Source organism: Anguilla rostrata, chromosome 8, assembly GCF_018555375.3.
Source record: "Anguilla rostrata isolate EN2019 chromosome 8, ASM1855537v3, whole genome shotgun sequence".
Taxonomy (NCBI): Eukaryota; Metazoa; Chordata; class Actinopteri; order Anguilliformes; family Anguillidae; genus Anguilla; species Anguilla rostrata.
Genome location: NC_057940.1, coordinates 48,971,506 through 48,987,649, shown reverse-complemented (window position 1 = coordinate 48,987,649; position 16,144 = coordinate 48,971,506). Strand labels below are relative to the sequence as shown.

Here is a 16,144-nt window from a genome sequence, read left to right as displayed (position 1 = left end):
GCATACTGACAAACAGCCCAAACCCCTTCAAACAGGAAGTCTTTGTATCCAGAGAACCAGAAGTCCCCTGGGGCATTGCTCCAGTGTGTTTGTAAACCAATGTCTTTTTTAAATGTACATCATAAAAAAGTTAGCGATAGCTGAATTGAAATCGGACAGGCATTCTTCACTTTCCATTCTCTAAATCATGAGTTATTGTGACTTATTTTGTTCTCTGGTGGAAAAAACAGTTTCATTTTAATTTCTCCTCCCAAGTAACTGACACAGAACCGTTTCGGAGAAGGAAAGCAGTTAACAGCCACCTTGTATTAAAACCTTTATTTCAAATCCTAACTCTGTACAATGGCAAAAACAAAAAACACAAAATGTCGAGACAAGGCAGCGACTCCTCCATAACCCAAAATAAAAACTTGCTGTAAAAGTGAAAACATGACCAGAAACTGGACAGAAAGTAAAAAGGAACGGAAACAGGGGGAGAGGAGGGGAGGGGTTTGGGCACTGGGGGAGTTTAAGGGGGCATTGGTCCTCTCATGGGGCCCCTCGGGGGCACCGGGGGCCGGGGGGGCATGGGCGGCCCCCTCTGGAAGCCGAAGGGGGGCGGGCGCGGCGGGCCGCCTCCGTAACCTGGGGGGGGCATCGGAGGAGGGCCCCTCATCCCGGGGGGCATGGGCGGACCTGCGGGGGCGGAGAACAGGTCAGGTGACTCCAGGCCGACTCCGACCATCGCTTCGCGCGTTGCGAACAGTTACACAGGAACAAAAACGTGTTTTACATTAGCGTGTGCATTTTCAGTCCGCAACGACACATCTTACACTGGACCGGTTCAATTATAACGGGGCGGGGACACACTGATTTAAAAAAAGCTTGCTTCACTCTTTGCAGCAATACCGGATATGATGTCATGTAGTTTGGTAAATGGTAAATGGACTGCATTTATATAGCGCTTTTATCCAAAGCGCTTTACAATTGATGCCTCTCATTCACCAGAGCAGTTAGGGGTTAGGTGTCTTGCTCAGGGACACTTTGACATGCCCAGGGCGGGGGATCGAACCCTCCGACTGCCAGACAACCGCACTTACCTCCTGAGCTATGTCACCCAAGATGGGCAAGAGGGAAAACTTAACTAGTCTAGAAAGGTTACAGGTTTGTAGTATAGCTACCACTCGGGCTGCTAAATTCAACTTCTCTTCCACGAGTTCAAATAAGTCTGCAGCAACATTTCTACATTTCTGTAGAGTTTACAAAGCTACCTGACTATTCCAGCTAACAGCTTTTCATAGCTAGCCTTAATGTATCACAGGCGAATGGTACCTAGCTATGTAGCCAAGTACCAATCAGAAGTGATACAGTGAATTTAGCAATGAACTGCTATTGGCTAGTATCGCCAGTCCCAACTTTCACAGAAAAATGAATTGTCATCCAGCGCCGTTTTGCAGCAGCCTCTAAATTGGCTGCTTTTTAAAACAACTTTTGTTTCTGTAACCTTGCACAGATGTGTCATGTAGCACTGAATGCTAGGAGACAGCCAGCCTCCATTTAGAATTTCGCCAAGGTCACGAAAGAAGCATTTCTAGTGCTTCTTCCATGTTCCCACAAATTCGCGAGTCAGAGTGCAGCACAGTTGAACTTCAACCGAACGCGAGGGGCGAATCTCCAGAAATGACAACGTCAATTCGCCCTTTGCGCAGTTCGGAATGAAAGTGAACGGTGAGCAAAGTAAACATTTGCACTTTTCTGTCAATGTGATGCCCCCCAAAGCCCAATCCTGTTCACAGATAATACAGGCCTGAGAAAAAGCTTTAGAAGATTAGCCTTGTTTTAGCACCGCCTCTTTGATAGTTTTAATGGACTCAAGAACATTTTAAGCGTCTCATCTGTTCTGCAGCAAAAATTTGTAATAATAAGCCTGCTATTATTAGTATTATTGGTAAGTTATTAGTATGTAATTTTTTTTTACTTGTGAGAGAGGATGGTTCTTATTTATGGTTCAAAGCTCCTGACTGGCTTTGAAATAAAATTTAAAAAAAGTATAACACCACTGTGGTTTTACTGTAAGGAAAACCCTATCGAATGCATACCGCAATGGCGGTGTAGGTATTTACATTTAAAAACGAAACTGCCTCCGATCCAGCAGGGGGCAGCAGAGGTGCACTTACCCATGGGCGGACCGAAGGGTCCTCTGGGCGGCATGCCCATGTGGGGGGGTCCGTGCGGGGGCATGCCCGGGGGCGGGGGGGCCCGGTGCTGGTTGGACCCAGGAGGAGCCGGTGGGGGGGGCACCATCCCTGGGGGGCCGGGCGGGGGCATGGGCATCTGGGGCATTCCTGTGTGCCACGGGGAACAGAGCGAGTGAATGAGAGAGAGAGATAGAGAGAGAGATAGGGAGGGAGGGAGGGAGAGAGCATGTGTGTAAGACCGCAACAAACAGAAAGTGAGTAAGAGAGAGAGGGAGAGAGAGAGAAAGAACGTGAGAGACAGAGAAACAGAGATGGAGAGGGAGAGATCAAGAGACAGAGGGAGTGAGATAGCATGAGAGAGAGCGAGAGAGAGAGAAAGTGAGAGCGAGGAGTAGAGAGGGGAACACAGAAGGGCACTTTTTCATTGGCAAAGCTTCGCTTGTACTATTATTTGTTTTTTTCCTTCAGTTGTTTTTGCCTAGAGAAGCACTCGGATCTTTCACTGAACTAAGACCAGCCGTGCGGCGTGTCCCCAGCATCAAAATCATCATCACCCACAGTCCTTCGCCCACATGGTCTTAGAGACACGGCAAGATCCTGCTTCAAGTACCATTTAAAACATAGAACAGCTGGAACAGACTCTCCTAGACTGGATGTCCATGAAACAGTACTGCCCTAAATTCCTAAATGGCAAGACAGGGCCGGAGACCTTACCTGGGGGGTGCATGCCGCCGGGGGGGAACGGAGGCGGTCCCGGCGGGGGTCCCCCTCCCCCTCCCTGGGGTCCTGGCGTCCCGGGGGCCGGGGGCATGGGCATGCCGGGGGGCATTCCGGGGGGCATGGAGCCCGGGGGCGGAACGGGGGGGAACGCACCGGGAGGGGGCAGACCTGCGGGCACAGGGTAAGAGTCAGGGCGACAGGACAGAGCAAAGCTGTGCCTGTGGGACACAGGGTAAGAGTCAGGGAGACAGAGCAAAGCTGCGTCTGCAGCCGTACGAATGCAGACAAATGCAAGCCCTGCTAATGGATGAGAGTCTGTGAGCCCAGAGCCCAAATGCAAGTGCAAACAGGATTCCAGGGCCGAATTATAGGGGGGTATTTTACTAAGCTGGATAACTGCGCTGAGTAAAACCCGGAACGGCTCCATTCACTTCAGTCCATGTTCCAGATTTTGGCGGGTTCCTGGTTTTACTCCAGTGCAGTTATGCAGCTGACTCAGTAATCCCGCTTCGTGAAACGGGGCCCAAATTTATGAAGCGTCTCAGGAGCAGGAGTGACTTGGTTTGGTTTGGCATAAAGCTAGGTCAGAATAGTGTTCACTGTGTGAACTGAACTGTGTTCTTGGCTAGATATAGTTGTACGAAATGAGTACCGTGCCTTATGGAACCAGTGTTTTGTAGTTGTCCATGACCATGAAATGCACTTTTGTACATCGCCTTGGATAAAAGCATCTGCTAAATAAATGTAATGTGAAGGAGTGCTGATCCTGGATCAGGTTTTCCTTCACTTATCCCAGCCTTTCCCACTATGAGCGAAACAGCTAAACTGATCCCAGTTCAGCCTCTACAGCACTCAGACGCTCTAGAACTGAGGGCCCGGGAAGGACAGGCGCGAGGACGCCGAACACAAAAGGGGAAAGGCGGGCGAGGTTCGGCGACTCACCGGGCATGGGGAGCGACGCCCCGAGCGAGGTGATGACGGGCGCGGGGGCGGAGGGCGGCGGGGGCGCGTCGGCAAACAGCTGGTGGGGCCGGTCGGCCTGGGACAGCGGGTTCTGGGCCGCCAGCAGCCGCTCGGCGGCCGAGCCGTGCCGCTCGCCCTTGGAGTCCTTCTTGAAGGCGTAGGAGACGGTGATGGGCCGGTTGCACAGGTACTGGCCGTTCATGGCCTCGATGGCGGCGTCCGAGGCGTCGAAGCTGGCGAAGTTGATGAAGGCGTAGCCCTTGGAGTTGCCCGTGTCCGGGTCGCGCATGATCTTGGGCGTCTGCAGGATGACCCCGAAGGCGCTGAAGGTGTCGTACAGCAGCTTCTCGTCGATCTCGGGGTCCAGGTTGCCGATGAAGATGTTGGCGCCCACGTCCAGGTTCTTGTTGTGCGCCGAGGCCTTGTTGACGCGGATGGGCTTCCCGTACAGCTTGATCATGTTCATGATCTGCAGAACACAGCCACGCGTCAGGAGGGAAGCCCCACCGACTCTGAACAACCGCCTACTCAGTCTACACCTCATTTAAAAAATAAATACATAAGCAGGCAAATACTCCTCTAAATTTACACTGCTGAGCTTGTACCTCAACAACAGCACTTACATGATAGTAACTCCACCCACCTGGAGCTCCAGTGCTGGTTTGCTTACCATGCTAAATGCACGTTTTGTTAGTCCCTTTGGCTAAAAGCATCGATCACAGAGTATCCAGCACTGTGTCAAGCCGGGACTTCAGCAACTAGGGGGACTCTGGACTACTCTGAAAAGTAGGAAAAGGCTTTTTTTACCTTTATGGCATAATCAGCATCCTCCTCACTCAGAAACTCCACAAAGCCATAGCCTGAAAGAGAGGAGAATAAAAATTAATATCCACAGCATTTTGGATTCATGGAATACCCATAAGTACCATTCTAAATAAGGTGTTGTAACTAGGTATTGTTCCACCATATTTGGTTGCCTAAAACTAGGACTAGTATTGAAGCACACAATGGGCTTTCCCACTGCATGCATCTGCCATGCACCCCCTGCTGCCATCCAGGTGAATGGTTTCTCGCTCGTCCCTACCACTAAGCTTCTCCACCCTAGCTCCCCAGTGGTGGAACAAACTCCCCGTCCCTCCAGGCAACCACTCCCTTATTGCCAATCTTCCGCCATGGTCTGAAGACGCATCTCTTCAAACTATACCTGGACTAAATAACTATCACCACTCTGCAGGGTACTCCCAATCTGGGATCATTTTATCACTTAAATCCCCCTATTTCATGCTACACATGTTCCTCCAGTGTCACTTTCATGTTACATATACCTCCATCCAGCACTTATATTTTACTTTGTATCATTATCTTGATGTTGTAGCTGGTCATGCCTCCTAGTTTGACTTGGCATAGGCTTAGGTCACAGAGTAATGTTTACTGTGTGAACTGGACTTAATGTGTTCATGGCTATCAATTATTGCTACCAAATGAGTACTGTACCTCGTCGGACCTGTGTTTTATTGTTCCAATGATCTTCGGTGTGCACTTATTGTATGTCGCTTTGGATAAAAGCGTCTGCTAAATAAATGTTATGTAACGTACTGCAGCAGAAACAATCAAATGAACAAAAAGAACACGCTAATGACCTATAACTAGAACAGCCAAACAAACAGCACTAGGACCCAGGGACGCCGGAACATGTTGCGGAACACACGCACCCTGGTGCTGGCCGGTGACCCGGTCCTTGGGCATGTGAGTGTTCACGACCGGCCCCGCCTGCAGGAACAGCTCCCACAGAAGGGGTTCCGAAACCTTCTCGTCCAAACCGCCCACGTACACCGTGGCATCTACGGGGCGGGGGGGGGGGGGGAGAACCGGTCAGTCAGTCTTACCATAACAACATACTGGATACTTCGCCGGTGCACACCTTGGAGATCGCTCAGTGCAGTAAAATACAGGACACTATTTTATTTTAGTTTAGAGGAGTAACAAATTAATAAACCTTCATTGCTAGCCAAGGAAGATCTATAATATCCGTACTGAGAATTCCATCTTTAACCAGCCTAAGCTGATTTAAGCTGCGTTTTCCACACTTGCTGGTTTTAGCTGGTCGAGCAGTTATATAGTCAACCAGTCTGTAGCAGTTTGGCCACCAGCTTACTTTATAAGCATAACCAGCCACAAAACAGTTATGACTATCTTAGAATCCCAGCTGGTCTTAGACGGAATTTTCAGCAGGGATAGCGAACTTTGTTCTAGGAAAATAAAATGCACGGCTCTAAAATGAACAGCTCACTATTCCAACAGCGCGGTAGCAAACGAATTGGTTCTGAATAACTTTCAGGCAATATACAGCGCACGTCCCCAAAACACATTGTATGGTTAGGTGGACAGTTATGTATGTAGTAAGAGATCCGATTAATGTTAGGTCGATTGAACTACCAAATCTAAGATACTTCAGGTTGTAGCTACAACTGCTCGTAATCTAAAACGACCATCCAATTATAAACCTGTACAGTCATGGTTATACAGCAGGTACGAGTGACCGTAATAGCAGCAATGTGTTCTGCTTCAAATTTCTCAATTTGAGAACCTTGCGAATTCCTTTATTCTTCAGCTAGTTAGCTAACTAGCTAGCTAACATTACCCAACACATTAGCCGGTAGCCGATCTACTTTATAATGCCCCATAGTACTAACAAAACGACACAATTTCAGGCACCCCCTTCAATAAACATAGTCCCACTCATTGAGACACAATACATGCATTTCTTTCATTTAAACGTATGCCATACCCTGATTTCGTTCCGAAATTGGTCCTGCCGCCATGATAGCCTCGGCGTGCTAACGTCGTAGGGCGGAAGTGTTTCAACTGTTCTTCGGTGTACTTTTCGGGTCGAGGCTCGTGTGCATTCGCCCCCTACCGTTCCGGAGAGTGCAGTGCATCGTTCCAGTAATCTACAACCAACCCGGATGAAATCATACTGTTATGGATGATCATACAAACATGGTGACAGGTAGCAAGCAGAGAAAAACCTTGACAATGTACAGACTCAGCACAGCCTGGTCATCGAAATAGGCCGATACAGGCAGACCTGGCTGCTGAAAGAGGACAGACTGTGCTCACACTGCAGTCAGGGAGCGGTGGAGACAGAGCTACAATCCCTCACAACATGTAAAAATTAACACAACATAAGGGAGAATTTCTACCTCAAGATCATAAAAATATACCCAGAATTTAAAATTTTAAATAACCACCCTATTTATTAGGGAAACATGCATTGGACAAGCCGCAAATTACGTAACAGCTTGCCAGAAACAGAGAGACAACCAGTGAGCATATTAGGATAGGCCTATGTGTGTCTGTACACCATATGACTAGATTTATGTTTATGTGCTCAATTGTATATGTTCTGTTCTGTGCTTTTGCAACACAAGATATGTCTTGTCAGCCAATAAAGCATTTTGAATTTGACTTTGAGTGAGAGCAAGGAGAGAGAGATGGGAGGGGGAGAGAGGAGAGAGAGAGAGGAGGGAGAGAGCAGGAAAGGGAATGAAGGGAGAGAGAGAGGTGGGGGAGAAAGAGAGGGGAGAGAGCAAGGGCAAGAGAGAGAGAGGGAGGAAGAGAGATGGGGAGAGAGAAAAGAGAGAAAGAGATGGGGGAAGTGAGGAGAGGTTAGGGGAGAGAGACAGAGAGAGAAGGAGGAACAGAGAGATGGGGAGAGAGGACAGAAGACAGAGAGAGATGGGGGAGAGAGAGAGAGGACAGAGGGGAGAGAGAGAGAGAGAGAGAGAGAGTGTCCTTCTACTAAAATAGGTCATTCCTTCTGCAGCATTTCTGCCGATTCTAAGTCATCATATCTGAGTATGAAAAAGTTATAACAAAGTCAATGCAGCCCAGCATTTTTTTTACATATTTCTTGAGTTTGATTTTTTTTTAAAACTATATAACCTTGCCCCATTGCTTTGGCTGTGTGGTGTTTGACAACACTGTGGATTACGGTCAGCTTTGGTCAGCTCCTAAAATAAGATTAAGCTTGTGATTGTTGCATTGTGGATAAAAACCCATTTCAGTTTTCTGAACTCAAACAGATTCAAGATCCTACAGGGTCTCACCGCAGTGGTGATGTCACCCATTGTGACATCACATTATCACCCCCCCCCCCCCCATTCCTGGGTGGTTTTCCCATAGAGCGGATAGAGTTCAGTGGGTTCTTCTCACTAATTTTGTATGCCCCCCTCCCCCTTTTTCTGCAAGAAAAAAAAACCCAGAATATTTTACAGCCACTTCAAAGTTCCACACATCATGACACTGCCCATAAAAGGAAGAATCTGAGGACCCAGTAGTGTCCCAGACATTCCTAAAGCGGTATTCTGTTTTTATCCTTGATGTTTCTCGCAATGATGCAGTTTTTGCACACGACCAAAAATGCCTCAATGTCTTTTACACTGAACTAATAAGGATAAATATTTACGAATCTTTTGTGTCCAAGTCTTGCTTGCTCACAAGGCATAATGAGTACGCAAAGCATAACAAATTGTTGAAGTCAGGAAAACTTCTGAAATTCTCGAAAATGTAGTTTTGAAAATGTACCTGCAAAATTGTGAACTGTAAAACATTGAATTTCAATGGGCACAAATCCAGTGTGTTACATGGCTGGAGGATCAAACCTGTGCTCACTGAACAGAGTCCCTGAGAGGAAAAATCTAACACAAAATCACAAAAAATTACTCTGCTTTCATCAAAGAAAAAGAAGTATTTAATGAAATGGATAATCTGCTTTAGATCATAAAAATGGAAAGACATGGAAATAAAGACTGTTAACAGATCTTTCTGCCTTTCATTATGAACACTAGAATAGTCCTACCAGAAAACGTCACGTTATCCCAGCCATTTCTCACAATGCATTCAAGGTACAAATTCAGATTATCCACGAAGCAAATATGCCCTCTAGTGTACCGTAAAGGAACTACATAACAAATTGACAAACCAAACTTGTTAATTACTGTTGCTCTCATTAATTTTCATTCATTTGGTAAAGTACAGTATATTCTGTATAATAACTGGATGACGTCAAACAAGTTTTCTAGTTTGGTGTGGCCATTTCTCACTTTGAGCACCTGCCCCTCAAAAGGTCTCTGCATGCGTATGGACCTGAAAAAGAATTAAAAAGTTGCAAGTGCAAAACTTATAAAAGTAAGTTTGCAAATAACCACAGTGCTGTGAAAAGTATTTGCCCCCTTTCCTGATTTTCTCTATTATTGCATACTTGTTACACTGAATGGTTTCAGATCTTTAGACAAAATGTAATATTACACAAAGGGAAGTTAACACAAAAGGGAGAAAGCACAAAACACATTTTGAAAAATGATTAATTCATTTAGTGAAATAATTACCCCCTTAAACCTAGCAGCAATAACTGCAGCCAAAAGCTTTCACATCGCCGTGGAGGATTTTAGCCCGCTCTTCTTTGCAGAACTGCTTTAATTCAGGTAGGTTTTCGAGCATTAACTGCTCGTTTCAGGTCCCACCACAGCTGAGTTCAAATCAGGACTTTGACAAGGCCACTCCAGAACTTTAATTTTGTTTCTTCTCACCCATTCAGATATGGACTTGCTTTTGTGTTTTGGATCATTGTATTGCTGCATAACCCAATTACACTTCAGCTTCAGCTCATAGATAGATGATTTTTCTGGTCTGGAACAGAGCAGAATTCATGGTTCCTTCAATAATGGTAAGTAAGTAATAATGGCAATGGCAGGTCCTGAGGCCACAAAGCTCTTCCGTGAATCCCACAATTTCACATGAGTGATTTGGGTGTTTGATAACATTTCTCATTAAATAAATGATTTAATAATTTCAAAAATGTGTTTTGTGCTTACTCAGTTTCCCGTTGTGTGATATTTCACTCCTTCAAAACACTGCAAATGCAGCAGTTTTATGCAGTGATTTTATGCAGAGATTTTTAATGTCCTGCCTAAATCATAAGGCAAGTCATTGTTGGTCTATATTTTATATTCATCAGGCATTAAAAAAATAATTTTCTGTCTAATATTTCATTTTATTTTCCCTTGTCTTTACTGGATCACGTGAATTATAAACTACAATTTCAAGAATTTTTAAGCATTTCCATATCTTTTTCTCAATCCATTAGAATGGTTCTACTCACACCAAAAAGGCTGTTGGTAAGATCAACATTGTAGTGTAAGTACCGGCTCATTATGGGAGCACTACCTTTAACTGAGCCCTATATAATGCAGTAAAAAATGTAAAGGAGGCTTTATTAAAAATAACAAGTAGCCTGGATGACTTAAAATCTTGAGTTAGGCAAACAACGGATTTTCGGTTTTCATACTTCTGTATGAAGCTGTTATGACCGCATATAACCACTTATTATATAATTTACCTTCAATCTTGTGCAAATTTGAAACAAAATCTAAAGGTTATATATTAGTCGTTAAATATCTATGAGAAACGGCAAATTTTAAGTTGCATAGGGTACTATGTACTTTCATATCCCCCCGCCCTTTAACAAATTCATTTTATAGGAACTACAGGAACAAAGTAGAACGACTGAATTTACAAAAATGTTCGCGGGTTGGGAGTGCCCCACAGAGTGGTGATAATTAGTTAGTCCATGTATAGTCTGAAGAGACGAGTCTTCAAACCACGTCGATTAGTAATTATTTATATGTGGATACATCTATGGCCTACACTATCTTCTGAGAAGTCCATCAATTCGCAGAGGTTGCAAAGCATTCCAAATGAGCGTTGTTATATATAGGCCTGACACCAGCGATCGATAGGGGTGATATTTGCAATTAAATGACAGATATGCTAAAGATAGCGGGAATGAAGTATACTAGTCACACAATATCCTAAGGGGTCAAAATCACGCCCGTCGTCCGATTAACTGGCCTCATATTTTAGCCACCTAAATGCATAGTCAGTTTAACTTGGCTCGTAATTTCGAAAAATGTGAACTGACATAAAATAAATTAAAAACCGCAGAAGCGATTAACTGTGTACGTCGATGCATTTTCTCTGATTGATGATTGCAGAATAGATATGAATCCAGCTCAGACCTGGCTGTACCGGTTTGGGAACGAGTTTTGGCCTCCAAGTCCTTCGGATTTAGAAGGAGTTCGTTTGCTCCAAGCGGTCGCCCTTTTGAATCTGATTTCTGTTCTCTGTATACCTTGAAGTTGGCAGGTTGAGTCAAAATCGGTAGGTTTATAGCCTATTATGAGATGGGACGTACGGATGGGACCATTCGTTGTCATTAGGATCTTTAAAACGCATTATTATCACAAACCATATTATCTTGCTCGAGGCATTTTGGCACGGTAAAAGTATGGTGGAAAGTATATTTTTATATACGAGGACGTGACAGCAGGGGACCATGAGAGGTGTCGCCGTGTCGGCATGGAATTGCTACGGAGGATCTCATCGTGTCTCGGCTTTGACTGTCTGAAGCGCGCGCCGCCGCCATCCACGCCGACGCCGAGGTGTGTAAATACCGAGTTGGTTGGACTTAATGTCCAAAAAGTACACCAGCATGTTTTTATGCATCTGTTTGATCGTACGGATGGGATGGGTAGCCTAAAATAGGTGTTTGTGGGAGAATTCTCCTGACGCAAGTGGTAATACCGCGGGCAAGAGCTGCAATTGAAAGGTGAGTTATTTTTCAATATACATACAAGCAAGTTTAACCTAATTTGAGAATAGTTATCAACACAATGGGTATATGAGATTTTAGCGTTTACTGTCCATTTACACTCGTCAGTGAAGTCTACTTTGTCTTGCTGTGTTGAAGTTGCAAGAGTATTTCAGCCAAAAAGCGACAGGATTGCACAAATGCGGTCGATCTGCTGCGCGCTCAGTTTCGGTATGGGAGAGGTTGTTTTAAGGAATTCCAGGCTGTTAACGTGAACTGAAAAACATTTCAGTGCTAACTGCTCCTGAGCACCTGGGTTCAATTAAAATTTTCTTGAATGAAAGACGTTTATGAACATGTGTTCTTAGTGGACAGGAGCGGGAAACATGCCTGTTGCCCACAGTATGTAGCGAGCTAGCTTAAAAGTCAAAGTAAGTAGGCTAAATAAAAGTAGTCCACATACGTGACGCATTAATGTAGGCTACTTATGCTACAAATTAGAGCCACTTACCTCAGATTGCGTCGGCAGGCCTACATAGTATGATTACATTTCTTCACCATATCCTTAATTACATGTACAGTGGAGTAAGACTAGCCTACGTGTAGGAATGAGCGCAACGACACACATTAATCATCCATTAATAGTCTCGTGCAAAAAACGTATATTCAGAAATTATTTCCTCTGTAAACTTTCACTGATTGGCGGTAATTCCGTAAGAAATTATGGAAAAACATTTTTTTCAGTCAGCCACCGACCTGTTCTGCCCATATCGACATAAAGCAGTTCGTCCAGTGGGTATAATTTAGTCAGCGGTATCGTATTATCGACTCTGGATTGTAAAAACGTTGTTTGTACTTGTTGCACTCGTCTCTGCATTGGAGTCAAATGCGTCCGTGATTTAATGAGTGTAGCACCTGTTCTTCTAGCCTTGTTGTATGTAGGCCTACTCTCCAGACAAGAACATAAGCCAAATGCCTTAAGGCAAATGCAAATTCAGAAAACCTTATTAAGTATGCAGTCAAGCAGTAAACGCGTTGAATGTTAATTCAGCTTCAGTGGCCTTTTACGGTAATGTTATTGTATCACTGTGTCGGCTGCAGTAACGTATCAGGGCGAGAGAACTGGGCTCGTTACGCTAACGTTGCGAGTTTGATTCCAATGGGGCACTGCCACTGTACCCTTGAGAAAGATACTTAACATGAATTGCTTCAGTAATCTATCTAGCTGTATAAATGGATTGCACATTTAAAAAAAATGTAATCTGTGGCCATTGCTCTGGATAAGAGCATCTGTTAAATGGCTAAATATGACAAAGTTTATATGAGTCAAGCTGGGATCATATTTACTCTGTCATAGTTGATTTAACACTGTACATTTTCCTCTGAATGCAGAACTATATGCATACATATTAATGAAGGAACTGTTCCATAAAGTATTTGATACTGTTTTAAGGCTCAAAGATTCTGCTCTTGCTTAAATAAACCAGCTGCTTTCAGATTTTTGGCAGCCCTACAAACGCAGATGTCTGTGACTGACTGCCTGACTGAGTGATGAAGTTATACCATTGGTCGGCCGAGTTATGAAGTTACACCATTGGTCGGGCATGTGTGTTCAGGGCCGGCCTGTGGCATAAACTGTCTATGCGGTTGTTTAGGGCCACAATGTTTATCCAACGGGTATCCAATGTTTATCTAAGGTAAATAACGTTATTTTCGCAATGACCTGATTCATCCCCTATCTCGGCACTAGGGGATAATTTAAATGAATGCACGAATTTCTGACAATGAAGTAAGAAGGATTTTACCAGGTGAACCCCCCTCCCCCCCCCCGCTCGACGGAACCAAACAGCATCATCCCCCCCCCCCCCCAGCTCGGGCAGATTTGCTTAGGGCCACCAAAATCCTAGGGCCCTGTGTGTGTTAGGTCCAGCCGTATGCTAGGTTTTAACATGGTCTTGTTTTGTGCGACTCAGCAGCAGTGTTTACGGCAGGAACTCACGCTGAAACGCAGATTATGAGCTGCACGACTGGTCGCCGTGGCAGCACAGAACAACAAAAACGCAGCAGCCGTGGCCGTGTGTATGTTCTCCTGACAATAATTAGCGAGAGAAAGAACATCTTTCATTAATATTTATGCAACTCTGACTCACCCTTCTGCAGTAAATATATTGCTGTAGAGACACCGACAGGTGAACAGATATGCATGTATATTCCTTTAGTGCACCGCAGGGATGCTAAAACAGGGTTAGCCTGTAGCTCTTGCTGAATCAGAGGTCTGCAGTCCTGGTCTTGGAGAGCCATAGGGTGGGCAGTTTTTTTTGGTTACTCAATACACACATTAAATGTATTGCAATCAACTCTCCTCAATTTGTCCTGTGCCTAAAATCGGGAAAGTTAAAGCATTTTGATTACCAAAACCAGCCTGACCCAGGTGCGTTGCCTTGGGAACCACACTCACCTTCCCCCCCCCCCCTCCTCCTCCAGGCCCCCTGCCGAACCGGAGGAGCTGGACCCGCCCCACTGCCATTGCTGCATCGCGTTGGACGTGCGGCTGAAGCGCCTGGCCTGCGGTCACGTCTTCTGCGACGCCTGCACCGACCGCATCGTGAACCAGGCCTTCCAGGACATCGAGGGCCTGTGCGACTACCCCTGCCCCATGTGCAAGTCCATCCGCAGGCTGAGCTCCACCAGCGCCACCACCACCGCGGCCCACCCGGTCCTGGACCGCGCCCGCACCCTTTCAGGGACACCCCTGCAGAGGGAGGTCATCAGAGAGGAGGAGGAGGAGGAAGTGGAGGAGAAGGAGGAGGAGGAAGAGATGGAGAAGGAGGAGGAAGAGGAGGAGGAAAGGGAGGTGGAGGAAGAGGTGGGGAAGGAGGAGGAAGAAGAGATGAAGGAGGAGGAAAAGGAGGTGGAGGAAGAGGTGGGGAAGGAGGAGGAAGAAGAGATGGAGAAGGAGGAGGAAAAGGAGGTGGAGGAAGAGGTGGGGAAGGAGGAGGAAGAAGAGGTGGAGGAGGTGGATGAACAGATGGGGAAGGAAGAGATGGAGAAGGAGGGGGAAGAGGAAGAAAAAGAGGAGGAGGACGAGATGGAGAAGGAGGAGGAAAAGGAGGTGGAGAAGGTGGAGGAACAGATGGGGAAGGAGGAGGTGGAGGAAAAAGTGGGGGAGGAAGAGGAGGAGACAAAGGAGGAGGAGGAAGAGGAGCAGGGCATGCCAGGGGAATGAGAGAGTAACTCCTTAAACCCTGGAGTACGGTTCAGATATGAGGACCAAGGTGTTAGGGCGGGGTCCTTCCATTGAAGGCACGACGGTCTGGTCTTGCGTGGACAGGCCAGGACTTCAGTTGATTCCCGGGGCTGCTGACATCTCTGGCTCATACCCAGCCTGAGTGTGTCAGAGGATACTGAGAGGGGGAGGAGACATTCTCGTTACCTGCGTGGTGTGGGGGCGGTGTGCCAGGACAGGTGAGGCACTCCAGGTAAATGATCCTCAGCTCACAGAGCGCACCTGAATAACAGGGAAATCATTACACCTGTGCTCCATTCATCACACTTGTGTTCCATCCATCACTTTGTTTACTCATCACACCTGTGCTTCATCCATCACAGCTGTGTTCTCTTCATCACACCAGCATTCCATCCACCACACCAGTGTTCCATCTATCACACCTGTGTTCCATCCACCACATCTGTGTTCCATCCATCACACTTGTGTTCTATCCACCACACCTGTGTTCCATCTATCACACCTGTGTTCTCTTCATCACACCTGTGTTCCATCCACCACACTTAGTTCCATCCATCACACCTGTGTTCCATCCACCACACTTTGTTCCATCCATCACACCTGTGTTCTCTCATTTTGCCTACGTTACATCCATCACTGCGTTCCGTCCATCACACCTGTATTCCATCCATCATACCTGTGTTCCACCATCACACCTGTGTTCCATCCATCACAACTGTGTTCTCATCACACCTGTGTTCCATCCACCACACCTGCCTTCTGTCCATCAGCCCTGTATATTTTCCATAGAATGTCCACTGCAGGTAAACAGCAGTAGGTATTGTATTAGCCGGTGGAATTAGCAGAATTAATTGGCCCGGATGCTAGTTAAAGTCTGAATGACTTTTTCTGGTTTGAAATTACACCAAAATAGACGGTTTTTCAAAGGCACCAGAATCATGTTCATGGTGGGAAAGAGCCCTTCATGATATCCACCATTACCAACACCTTTTTACCAAATAGAAGGGGGTTCTAATGACACAACTGATGGACAGGTGTGTGCCCAACGTACTGCTGCAACCCATAACCTCTGGGTCTAGAAGCCATATGCAGTATGTGTCTTAATAAACCATAAAGTGCTAAACTTGAACTTTCAGTGTTTACTGTAAGAGAGAGGCTGGTTGGTTACGGTCGCTCAGGAGTTTTGATTGACACCAAAGTTTTTAAAAGTAAGTATGGAGATAATGGAGAGGCATTCCAAGTGCAACAAGTTTCCCCTCAGAAGGACGTAACCATGATCAATTAAAGAATTTCCCTCACTTTCTAAAAATGATTTCACCACATTTCAGAATCCCTTGTGTGCATCCAGGCACGCACTGTGTGGTAGATTGGTTTACAGATACGCAG

The 16,144-nt window shown here is 45.8% G+C and overlaps 2 protein-coding genes and 1 long non-coding RNA gene across 4 annotated transcripts; 1 reads left to right on the top strand and 2 right to left on the bottom strand.

Moving 5' to 3' along the window:
• Window positions 1–303: 303 nt before the first annotated feature.
• On the bottom strand, window positions 304–12,438 carry sf3b4 (splicing factor 3b, subunit 4). 2 transcript variants are annotated; one of them, XM_064345481.1, is made up of 8 exons: window positions 12,023–12,438; window positions 6,649–6,811; window positions 5,573–5,701; window positions 4,668–4,720; window positions 3,840–4,329; window positions 2,892–3,065; window positions 2,157–2,324; window positions 304–675 (listed from the first exon to the last, which is right to left on the bottom strand). In XM_064345481.1, the coding sequence occupies exons 2-8, from the start codon at window positions 6,680–6,682 to the stop codon at window positions 509–511; spliced, it is 1,215 nt and encodes a 404-aa protein (XP_064201551.1). In that variant the 5' UTR covers window positions 6,683–6,811; window positions 12,023–12,438; the 3' UTR covers window positions 304–508. The 2 variants fall into 2 exon arrangements, with proteins under 2 accessions (XP_064201551.1, XP_064201552.1); XM_064345482.1 differs by lacking the exon at window positions 12,023–12,438 and having other exon boundaries at window positions 6,649–6,836.
• LOC135260247 (cilia- and flagella-associated protein 251-like) lies at window positions 10,928–14,952 on the top strand. The gene is made up of 2 exons (XM_064345490.1): window positions 10,928–11,362; window positions 13,996–14,952. The coding sequence occupies exons 1-2, from the start codon at window positions 11,280–11,282 to the stop codon at window positions 14,735–14,737; spliced, it is 825 nt and encodes a 274-aa protein (XP_064201560.1). The 5' UTR covers window positions 10,928–11,279; the 3' UTR covers window positions 14,738–14,952.
• LOC135260263 (uncharacterized) lies at window positions 14,133–15,534 on the bottom strand. The gene is made up of 3 exons (XR_010331522.1): window positions 15,472–15,534; window positions 14,945–15,240; window positions 14,133–14,263 (listed from the first exon to the last, which is right to left on the bottom strand). It is a non-coding gene; the product is annotated as an uncharacterized LOC135260263 (long non-coding RNA).
• Between the last annotated feature and the right edge of the window lie 610 nt (window positions 15,535–16,144).

Coding starts and splice junctions, on each gene's coding strand:
- sf3b4 (XM_064345481.1), bottom strand. CDS start 6,682: ATGGCGGCAGGACCAATTTCGGAACGAAATCAGG. Junction 3,066..3,839: donor GGCGTCGCTCCCCATGCCCG/GTGAGTCGCCGA, acceptor CTGTGCCCGCAG/GTCTGCCCCCTCCCGGTGCG. Junction 2,325..2,891: donor CGGCGGCATGCACCCCCCAG/GTAAGGTCTCCG, acceptor CGTGGCACACAG/GAATGCCCCAGATGCCCATG.
- LOC135260247 (XM_064345490.1), top strand. CDS start 11,280: ATGGAATTGCTACGGAGGATCTCATCGTGTCTCGGCTTTGACTGTCTG. Junction 11,363..13,995: donor CCATCCACGCCGACGCCGAG/GTGTGTAAATAC, acceptor CTCCTCCTCCAG/GCCCCCTGCCGAACCGGAGG.